This window comes from Monoraphidium neglectum (assembly GCF_000611645.1).
Source record: "Monoraphidium neglectum strain SAG 48.87 unplaced genomic scaffold scaffold01886, whole genome shotgun sequence".
Classification (NCBI taxonomy): Eukaryota; Viridiplantae; Chlorophyta; class Chlorophyceae; order Sphaeropleales; family Selenastraceae; genus Monoraphidium; species Monoraphidium neglectum.
The window spans coordinates 1,098-11,943 of record NW_014011742.1 but is presented as its reverse complement, the minus strand read 5'-3'; the positions used below and the strand labels follow the sequence as shown (position 1 = coordinate 11,943).

The 10,846-nt window shown below is 69.3% G+C and overlaps 1 protein-coding gene across 1 annotated transcript; it reads right to left on the bottom strand.

Moving 5' to 3' along the window:
* Positions 1-64: 64 nt before the first annotated feature.
* On the bottom strand, positions 65-10,693 carry MNEG_9297 (type I polyketide synthase; the record flags this gene model as incomplete). Its single annotated transcript, XM_014042231.1, has 14 exons — positions 65-79; positions 248-436; positions 705-740; positions 945-1,328; positions 1,750-2,877; positions 3,199-3,881; positions 4,070-4,279; positions 4,517-5,401; positions 5,659-6,151; positions 6,389-7,600; positions 7,865-8,331; positions 8,458-9,748; positions 10,063-10,141; positions 10,350-10,693. The coding sequence occupies 14 exons, from the start codon at positions 10,691-10,693 to the stop codon at positions 65-67; spliced, it is 7,416 nt and encodes a 2,471-aa protein (XP_013897685.1).
* Between the last annotated feature and the right edge of the window lie 153 nt (positions 10,694-10,846).

Genomic DNA, 10,846 nt, shown 5'->3' with positions numbered 1-10,846 from the left:
GGCGTGGTGTGAGGGGGTGCTGTGTGGGGGCATCTGATCGCAGAAGCGAGGGCAACGGATTCCTTCAGTCCTGGAAACCCTGGATTATTAGGGCCCCGGCCCACTACTGGGGGTGCAGCAGGTACCTAACGCTCACCTGCCCTAATTTTGACCCCTGACCCTCCTCCCTTGCCGCTCGCTTACTCCAAAGTTCCCCCTGCCGGGCCCCAAACCGCCATCCAGAACCCCACCCCCAAAACCGCCTCACCATGACCAGCCCGACCTCGTGGCCCCACGCCTCCAGCACCAGCGCCACCTCGACAGCCACGGTGCCGCCATAGGAGTGGCCCCCCAGAAGGAACGGCCCCTCGGGCTGGACCTTCAGAATGTCGGCCGCGTTGGCGCGCGCCAGGGCGGATATGTCCAGGTCGTTGTCCTTCTCCAGCACGTAGATCGGCTGTCGAAGGGGGCGGTTTGAATTTGAATTCGAATTTGTGGGGTTCGCGGTGTGCGTGTGGGGGGGCGGGGGGCGGCGGAGTGGTCGTCCGAGGTTGATGGGCAGGGTTGGAAGGGCCATCCGTCTGCGAGGCTGGCCCAGGAGATGGTACAAGGGGCAAGCGGCTGCAGGCAGGTTTCCAGGGCGTGTGTGGCCTTTCGGGGATTGCATTTATGTGTGTGGGCTCTCAGCGCATGCGTGGCCTGAGGGGCAAGGGGATGAGCCCTACCTGATCAGACCAAGAGAGGAACTGAGCAAACGCAAACTGCGAGGGGTGGGGCGGTTCAAACGTTGGGACCTCAGATCACACACTTGTCGGGGTCAGGATCGGATCTCAGCGTTCGCAGGACCGTGCGTTGAAGCAAGGCGCTCGGCGGCAGCGGCAGCGGGGACGGGGAGGCGAGGGGCCGGGGGTCGGTCTAGAGGGAGGTGTGGGGCGGGCGGAAGCTGGGGGGAAGGCGTGACTCACATATGCTGACTGTGCGTTTGCGACGCCCGGGGCTGCCAGGAACAGCGGCCGCGGCGCCGGCGCGCCCCTCAGCAGCTTCAGCAGCGCCGACGGCGCGCCGCCGCTCCCGCCCGGCCCGCTTCCACCCGCGCCGCCGCCGGCGAGCGCGAGCGAGCCGAGCCGGCCCGCGCCGCCGCTGATGCTCGTGTCGACCACGGCGTTGGCGGCGTCTGGCCCAGACAGGTCGTCCAATATGAAGACGGCAATGGCTGAGATGGACTGGTGGTCGTACAGGAGGGTGCTGGGCAGCTGCAGGCCGCCGAGGCGGTCCCTTAGCGCGTTGCGCAGCTCGACGGCGCCCAGGGAGTCCAGGCCCGCCGCCATCAGCGGCTCGTCCAGAGGGATCTGTGGGGTTTGTTGGGTTTTGCTTGGTGGTTGGTGCGTGGAAAGTGTTTTTGTGTGTGTATGTGTGTGTATGAGTGTATGTGTGCGTGGGTGCGTGCACGCGCGTGTGTGTGTGTGTGTGTGTGTGTGTGTTTATGTGTGCGTGGGTGCGTGCACGCGCGCGTGTGTGTGTGTGTGTATGTGTGCGTGTGTGTGTGTGTGTGTGAGTGTGTGTGTGTGTGTGCGCGTGTGTGTGTGTGTGTGTGTGTGTGCATGCGTGCGTGCGCGCGCGTGTGTACGTGCGTGCGTGCATGCGTCAATGCAGGCCTTGCCCAGTCAACGAGCGCATCACGCCAGCCGCCCCCCAATCGACCCCCTTTCAGCCCGGCAGGCCAACAGGTCGCTGCCACAAAGCAACTTCGCGAACAAAAGGACCACGCACCGGCTGGCCCACGATGGCCTCCACCGCAGACGCCACCATATCCTCAACCTCCCACGGCTCCATATCGAGCCACGGCGGCCGCTGCCCGCCCCCAAACGCCGCCGCGCCCTCCACCGCCTCGATCGCGGCGCCCGCGGCCGCCGCGGCGACGGCGGGCGCGGCCAGAGGGCGGAACTCGGCATCAAACATGCGGCAGCCGGCGGCGGTGGCGGCGGAGCCGGCGACGGCGGCGCACGCGCCCGGGCGCAGCCAGCCGCTGGTCAAGATGCGGCCGCCTGCAGCGCGCCGCGCTGCGTGCGCGCTTGGCGGGGCGGCTGCCCCATCCAGCCGGTCCAGCAGGCAGGCAGCCATGCTGACAGGCACCCGGATGACTTGGGCCGCCGCAGCTGCGGCTAGTGCAGCTTCCTTCTCGGCCTCGGCTGCGGCCCCTTCGCCGATGGCTGCGGCAGCTGCGGCCGCGGCAGCTGCCTCCATGACGCCCTCCAGCTGCAGGGCAGCTTCCAACACGCAGGGGTGGGCGATCAAGCCGCCGGTGTCCGGCATCGCGGCGGCGTCGACGGATGCGTACGCCGCGGCGCCTGGCACGTTTGCCAGCGCGCCGCCGTGCGCACCGAACAGCACGCGCGCTAGCCGCTGCGCGGCCGGGGCCGCCTCTCCAGCGTCGCCGTTGCCGCCGCCGCTGCTGGTGACTCGGGTGACGGTGGCGAAGAGCAGGGCGTGGCGGTGCTGCTGCGCCGGCTGCTGGGGGTCCGACGCATAGGCCGCCTGGACCTCCAACAGTCCGCTGGCCGGGTGCAGCACGCAGGTGACGTCAGCGGCGCCCGCCCAGGCGAGCGGCAAGCCGGAGGGCAGCACCACGCCCGCCAGCGCCGCTGTGGGTGGTGCCGTCGCAGCGGCGGCGGCGCCGGTGACCAAAGAAGCGGCTTCCGCTGCTATCTCCAGGACAGCGGAGGTGGGCAGCCACGCGGCGCCCTCGATCACGTTGTCGAGAAGGAACGCCGCCGCCGCACCCGCCACGGCGCACCGCATTGCTACGCGCGGCGGGACGCCGGGCGCGGCGCCGGGCGCAGCGGGCAGCGCTGCGTCGACCAGCAGGCGTGCGGGCGGGGCGGCCCATGTGTGGGCGCGCTGCCACGCGAGTGAGGCCGTGTTTTGGGGCCACGCCGGTCCGGCGCGCGCCGGCGCAAGGAGCAGCGCGTGTGCATTGGTGCCCTGGGTTGCGACAAGGGTAGGTTGGGGCAGGTTAGGCCAACTGAGGTTCTCAAGGCAGTGCATGTGCTGAGCAGCCAAGGACCACTTGCATCCATTGCCAGCTGGTAACACCTCTCGTTGAAGGCCGGAACGATCCGAGGCGCGCAATTCGAGGGCAAGCCACCAATATGAAAAGCAGCAGGGCTCAAAGTGCAGGGTGTAGATTTCAGGGATTAGGGCTCCTCCCCATCTGCCCACCTGGAAAGCAAACGAGCTGACGCCCCTGACTGCCACCTCCTCCGCGCCGCCGAGGGACGGCAGCCCCGCCGCCTGCCGCGGCAGGCTCCAGGCCCCGCCGGCAGCGGCGGCGCCGCCAGGCGGCCGCAGTGATCCCTCAAGGTAGGGGTTTGGCGCCGACAGGTGCAGCACCGCCTGCGCCTGCGACGCCCGCAGGCCTGTGGCCGCGTGCACGAGCCCGACGACGCCGGCTGCCGCCTCCGAGTGGCCGACCCAGCTCTTGCCGGCCGTGAGCAGCAGCGGCTGGCGCCGCTTGTCGCGGCCGCCGCTGCCGCCAAACACGGCGGCCAGGGCGCCGACCTCGATAGGGTCCCCCAGGCTGGTGCCCGTGCCATGCATTTCGATTCCGTTCACGTCGGTAGCCGCCACCCCCGCCGCCGCCAGGGCCTGGCGGATCACCTCCTGCTGCGCCGGCCCGTTGGGCGCCGTGAGGCCGCTGCTGCGGCCGTCCTGGTTGACGGCGCTGCCAGCCAGCACGGCGAGGGCCCGGCCCCCGCGTGCGGCCGCGGCAGCGCCACCGACGCCGCCGCGGTCGTGCTGTAGCAGCAGCGCTTGCAGCACTAGCACGCCCACAGCCTCTGCGCGCACGTAGCCGTCTGCAGCCGCGTCGAGCGTTTTGCAGCGGCCGTCCGGCGCCAGCATGCCTGGGTCGAGTTTGGCGGCAAAACCACGGATGAGTTCTTGGCACCAGCCGTGTCTCAATTCTTGGCTTGGAGTAGTGGGTGGGTGAGGGTCCTTCAAACTTCCAACCACTTACCTCTGTCGTATACACAACAGCAGGTGTCAAGCAAACGGCACGACTCAAGACGGTATGACGGGCCTCCAAACGCACCCGCACTCTTGAACATGGCGGTCGGCTCCGGCGAGAGCAGCAGCCCCGCGCCGGCGGCCAGCCCGCCGGCGGAGGCGCCGCCCGTGATCTGACCAACCGCAAAGTGCGCGGCCACCAGGCTGCTGCTGCAGGCAGTATCCACGGAAACAGCAGCGCCGCGAAGGGCGTAGGTAAAGGCGAGGCGGCCGCTGGCGACGGACAGGGCGCCACCTGCGAGGGTTTGGGCCCAGTGTGAGCAACTGCAAGCAGACGACTCGGCGTTGTGGCAGAACGCATACATGCAAGCCGCTGCAAGCAAGCCAGACAATTGCGGGGTGGTGGCGCAGGTCATTTCAACCTTGTCCTTCTTCACCCAATGAGAATCTAAGCGATATGACAGACGTCGGGGAGCCCTATTCTTAATGCAGACAGCAGCCCTTCCAGGCCTCATTGCCCTCTCATACGAACCTGTCGCGCCGTACGCCGACGGCGGCTGCCCCGCGCGCCGCAGGACCCAGTTGTTGTACTCCGCGCTCGCAATGCCCACGGCCACGCACGCATCCGTGCCCAGCACCGACGCTGCGCGAAAGCTGCCGCCGCCGCCGCCGCCGCTCATGACGTCACCGATGACGTCACCGATGACGTCACCGCCGGCGGCGGCGGCGCTCCAGAGCGCCTCATGGGCCGTTTCCAGCAGCAGTCGCTGCTGTGCATCCATTAGTTCCGCCTCTGTGGAGCTGATGCCAAAAAGCGCCGCATCAAACATCTCAATCCCATCCAGCCAGCCGCCGAAGCGTGCGGGGCGCTCTTCAGGGTCGGCGGCAGAGGCCGCCGCTGCCGCAGCCGCGAGCCGCTCCCAGTCCCAGCGGCTGAGCAGCACCGCGCGCACGGCGTCCGACGCCGCGGCGCGGCCGATCGCGCCGCCAGGGCTGCGGCAGGCGGCGCCGGTGATGGCGACGACGGGCCTCGCTGCCGCAGCCGCGCCCGCCGCGGGCACGGGCGGCGGCAGGGGCGGCTCAGCGGCCCGTCCTGCCGCCAGTGCGGCTCCCGCTGCTGCCCCGAATGGCATTCCATCCTCCTCCTCCGGCCCCAACCGACTGGAGATGTAATCGCTCATGCTGGATACAGCAGGGTAGTCAAACACCAACGTGGGCGGCAGCTGCAGGCCGCCCAGGCGGCCCTCCAGCGCGTTGCGCAGCTCCACCGCGCCCAGGGAGTCCAGGCCCGCCGCCATCAGCGGCTCGTCGTCATTGACTGCAGGGCCCAGGACAGAGGCCACAGCGTCGCGCACCAGGGATCGCACCGCGGCGCGGCCGAGGCGGCGCGGCGCGCCTGCTGGGGCCGTGGGGCCGCCTGTTGGGGCGGGCAAAGGCCGGGGGTGTAGCAGGGTTGCAGAGATGGTGGTGTCAGATGAAGGCATGGGGTCATTAATACGACTGAGGGAATCCCCTTGAGGACAAATAAGCTGGCACACGAGTCACTGCCATCCGATATGCTACACTAAACCAAGACACACTCAACAATACTACCATCCCACATGGAAGGCCATCCATACACTGAGAGCAAGGTTCCCAAGAATCGGAGCCTGCTCAGGTTCACAGCAGCTTCACCTGCCGGGCCGGCCGCGCCAGGTGCAGGCGCGGGCCGCTTTGATAGCGCGCCCGCAAACTCCGAAAACAGCTGAGGCACCGCCGCCGCGCCAAAGAAGCGGCGCAGCAGGACAGGCCAAAGAATGGGTGTTGCTGCCACGACGGGCTTGGCGCTGGCAGCGGAGGCGGCCAGGGCGCCCTCAAGCGCGGCCAGGCCCGCCCGCGGACTGACCAGCGCCATGCCCATGCGCTCCACGCGCGCAGCCGTCTGGGGGTCGTTGGCCGCCATGCCTGCGCCGGCCCACGCGCCCCATTGCACGCTGAGCGCCCCAACCCCGCCAGCTTGCAGCGCCGCTGCCGCCGCGTCAAGTGCGGCGTTGGCTGCGGCGTAGTTGGCCTGGCCGGGGCTGCCCAGCAGGGAAGCTACTGAGCTAAACAGCACAGTGGTTGCAACCGGATGGCGGCGCAGCAGGCGCTGCAGCAGCTCCAAGGCCTGGACCTTAGAACCAAACACCTTTTGCGGATTTGGAATGGCGTAGGGAGGGCGAGTCCAATAGCAAGCTGATTAGAGAATGGCTGAGTGCAGGGTGAGGTGGCCACGAATCAAGTGACTAGCCGGCTTCCAATTGGCTGGTAAGTTGGCACAAACAAGCAGGCTGGTCAGTTGGCACAGAAAATCCGGCTGCTGTGTTGGCGCAGCCAGCACACCTGTAAAATAAAGAGGCACACCTCTCGTGCAGCATCCCCTCACCTTACGCATGCCCCTTGCGGTCTGGTTGGCGAACGTAGCATCTGCCAGCACGCCGCCGGCATGCAGCACACCCAGCAGCTCACGGCCGCCCAGGCTCGCCTCCAAGGCAGCCGCGTCTGCAGCAGCGCCGCCGTCGCACGCCACAACCGACACTGCGGCGCCCTGGGCGGCGCTGCTGCCACTTGTTCCCAGCAGCTGCTCTGCCAGCGGCCCTGACAGCCGCCCGCTGCGGCTTGCGGCTGGGATCCAGCCGACCCCGCTCTCCGCTAGCCAACCCACCATGAGGCTGCCGAGGGTGCCTGTGCCGCCCAGCACCACCACAGCGCCACCACAGCTGCGCTCGGCAGCACCGAACAGCGCTGAGCCCCCGCCACTGCCGCCACCAAAGCCGGAGGCGGCAGCAGCTGCGCCAGAGGCGCGCACCACTACCTTGCCTACGTGGCGCGCCTGGCTCAGCTGGCGCAGTGCCGCTGCCGCGTTGCGCAGATCATGCACTGCGCCGGGCAGAGGGCGCACGACGCCCGCAGCTAGGCGCGCTGACAGCCGCACCATGGCTGCGTGCAGGCCCGCCTCGGGCATGAAGTCCACAGCCAGCAGGCTGTATGCCACATCGGGACGCTGGGCGCCCACCGCGGCGCCACTCCACACATCGCGCTTGCCGATCTCCACCAGCCGCCCACCGCGCCGCAGCAGCGCCAGCGCGCCGCCCACCATGCCCGGTGACGTCAGCGAGTTGAGCACCACGTCCGCGCCGCCAAACAGCGCGCATTCCTCAAAGCAGCCGAGGCCGCGCGAGCTGGACACAGCGTCCACGCCCAGCAAGCGCAGCAGGGCGCGCTTGGCGGGGCTGCCGGCCGTGGCCAGCGGCCGCGCTCCCAGTGCCTGCACCAGCTGGATTCCCGCCAGGCCGACGCCGCCCGCTGCAGCCAGCAGCAGCACTCGCTCGCTAGGCCGCAGGGCAGCCACTTGGTTGAGTGCTGCGTCGACGGTGATGAACACTGTGGGCATGGTGGCGGCCGCCTCAAAGCCGACGTTCTGCGGCACCGGCACCAACGTGAGCGCCGACGCGTGCACGTGGGAGCCCAGGGAGCCGGTGGCAAGGCCGAAGACTGCGTCCCCGGGGCGCACGCCGGCGGCGGCGTTTGAGGCAAGCACGACGCCGGCGCAGTCTGAGCCGGGATCGCCCGCGTCTCCGGGGTACAGGCCCAGGACCTGTATTAAGATCGTGGTTGATGGGTTTGGGTTTGTTGGCCATCAGCAAGCACCCCAGCTTGTCAGGGGAGCGTGTGTATGGCACGCACCGCCTGTCTCTCAAGCTCTACATCCTGAGTGCATGCCATGTATAAATAAGGTTTGTCCTATGTCGGTGCAGCACGCATCAAATGGCCCGTCAAGCCGGCATCAGGTGGACCACACCAGAAGAAGTCAACCAGATTGATGGTCCCCCCCGCTCCCCACAAATCTCAAAACACTCACGTTGAGCACATCTCTGAAGTTGATGCCAACGGCCTTCACAGCCAACAGGACACTGCCATCCTGCGACAATTCGGCCGCCACCGGCTGGGGCACCAAGTTGCCCAGCGCGCCGCGCGGGCGCGGGGCGAGGTGGTACGCGGCCGGCGCGCTGGCCGCCGCGCTGGCGCGCATCGACGGCACGAGCGCCGCGCCGCCGAGGCTGCGGCCGCCGTAGCCGTCGACGAGGCCGGCGGGCAGCGAGCCGCGCCACAGGACTGCCAGGGAGGGCGCGGCTGGCGCGGCTGCGTTCGCAGTGTCAAAGCCGTCCCACTCCCGGACTGCCAGTCCGAGCGCGTGCTCCTGCCCAAAGGTGCGCAGCAGGCCGCCCCGCGCCGCCGCCGCGGCGCCCAACGTCGACACTCCCGAGCCGGCGCCGGCGCAGCCAGCGGGGCCGGCGCCGGCCGAGAGCGCGAGCACACCGCCGGCGGCTGCGGCACCAGGCAAAACTTGGAGCGCCGAAAGGGCCGTTGCAGTGTGGGCAGCAGCAGCGGCCGGCGCAATCTGGAGAGTCCCGCAGCTCTGCTGATGGGAATGCTGCATCTCCTCATCCCCACCCTCAGCTTGGGAGGCGGCAGAGGCCACCACCCACTCGATTTCGTAGAGCATGTCGTCTGCGCCCTCCAGCTGCTGCTGTTGCTGCCGCAGCTGCTGAGAAGCTGCCGCGCGCGCGGGCCGCGCCTCGAGGCCGTCGACGCGGCACGTCAGGCCGCCGCTGCCATCCAACAAAAGGTGGTCGCGCAGCGTTGCTGCATGAGCTGGCGGCTGCGGCTGGCGCGGCTGTTGCTGCTGGGCTGCGCCGTTGTCGCCCCTGCTGCCTCTCCGTGCGAGGCCGAAGCACACCAGCCCCTGGCTCATGCTGCCGCGCGCGCCGAGCGCAGCAAGCGGCGGCTGGGCGGGAACGACGAACAGCGAGACCGCCGCCGGCACCATCGCCTGCTCTGCCGTCGCGTGCGTCTCCTCCGGCACGGCCGCGCCCAGCTGCAGCAGACTGTCAAGGGTTGCAGGATGGACTGCAAACCCGTCCAAGGCCGGCGCCGAGCCGCGAATCGGGGCGAGCGCCTCGCCCGCGCCGCGGTGCAGCGCCCGCAGCCGCCTGAACGCCGGGCCGTACTGCAGGCCGGCCGCCCGCAGGGACGCGTACGCGGCCGCCGCGTCCCCTGGCTCGCGGCAGGCGGCGCGGAGCGCGTCCGCGCCCGCGGCCGCAGCCGCGGCGCGGCCCGGCGGATTGGCTGGTGAACCCTCAGGAGCTGCAGCGGCCGCAGGCGCCGCCAGGGTGATGATGGAGCAGCTCACGTGGTGCTGCAGGTGATGCTGATGCGGGGAGCCGGCGCTGGCAGGCCCTGAGCGCAGCGCAAGTGCGCCAGTCGTCAGATCCACTGTGCACGTCAGCACCAGCCCCTTGCCGCCGCCGTCGGCCTGCTCCTGCTGCTGCAATCTGTCGGGCAGCGCCAGCGGCGCCGCGAGCACGGCGCCTGCCAGCGCCGGCTGGCCGTCGGCGCCGGCGGCGGCCGCGGCTGCGGCGTCGGGCGTCAGCAGGGCGCGCGCGGCCGCGGCAGCCATCTCCAAGAAGGCGGCCGCGGGCAGCAGCGCCAGGCCAGCCACGACGTGGTCCCAAAGGAATGCCAGCCCCGGCCGCGACAGCGGCGGCACCGCAAACTCGACGATTTCGCGGCCGCCGCCGCCGGCAGCCGGCGGCGACGCGGCGTAAAGCAGCGGGTGGCCGGCCGGCGGGCCGGCCGCGTGAAGGAAGTCGCGGCGCTGCCAGACGAACGATGTTGAATCGCGTTGTGCGAAAGGCGCAAGCATTGCGCCGTCCTCGGGCGTGGCGGCGCGCAGGATGGCGTGCTGGGGACGGAGTGATCGAGGTCGGCGGGGACAAGGGACAACTTGCATGTTTCCGGCTGAGGGATGTTAAGAAAGGTTCGAGCAGCTCTGCAGGCGTGGTGGACCGCCCTTGGACTGGGAGGCCCCGGCGAGCCCCGCTGGCGCGCTGAGCCACGTGCCATCAAGCCTCAAAGCCTGAGAGCAACATCTGCATGCAAGGAAGCTTCCCAGACCAATGCTTGGGCGCCCCGGATGTTCTGACCCCAAAGCTGCAGCCAAGGAGCTTGTCTCAGGCAGCCTGGCAACCAGAACATACAGAGCTCGTGATCCCTCACCGCGTTGACGCCGCTCATTCCAAAGGAGCTGGTGCCGACGACGGCCACCAGGGCCACGCCGCCGTGCTGAATGGGCAGCCTGTAGTTGGCGTATGATTGTGGGAGGGTTGGTGGTTGGTTGATGCACTTGAAGCAACAAGGGGAATCACATTGCTCCACCAGCGGTCATGCCCCGTCACCGGCAACACGCAACAAAAACCTGCCCAACAAGGTACGCTGCTCTTCAACTTCAAGCAGCGCAGCAGCTGCCAAAAGCAATTCAAAAACATGCTCGGCAGGGAACCCACCTGCACCGCACACCCCAGCCCTCCAGGCTGCTTGCCACGTAGGGGTTGAGCCCTCGGTACCGTAGCGGCAGCGCCGCCCGCTGCTGCAGCGCCGCGAGCGCCTGCGCCAGTCCAGCCAGTCCGGCGGTGCCCTCCAGGTGCCCTGTCGTCGCCTTGACGGCGCCGACCGTGAACACAAACGCGCTGTCGCCGCCACTGTTACTGTCATTGCCACCGCCGCCCAGGTTGGCTGCACCGCCGGCGGCCGACTTGCGTAGTGCGCCGGTCTCAATGGGGTCACCCAGAGGGGTGCCTGTGCCATGGGATGCCACAAAGTCCATGCGGGCCGACCCTGCCTCCGCCATGGCGGCCGCAATCAGCGCCGTCTGCGACGGCCCGTGCGGCGCCGTGAGGCCGCTGCTGCGGCCGTCCTGGTTGACGGCGCTGCCGGCCAGCACGGCCAGCGGCGCCGCCGCGGCGGCGCCTGCCCCGCCGGCGGGCTCGATCACGGCGGCCGC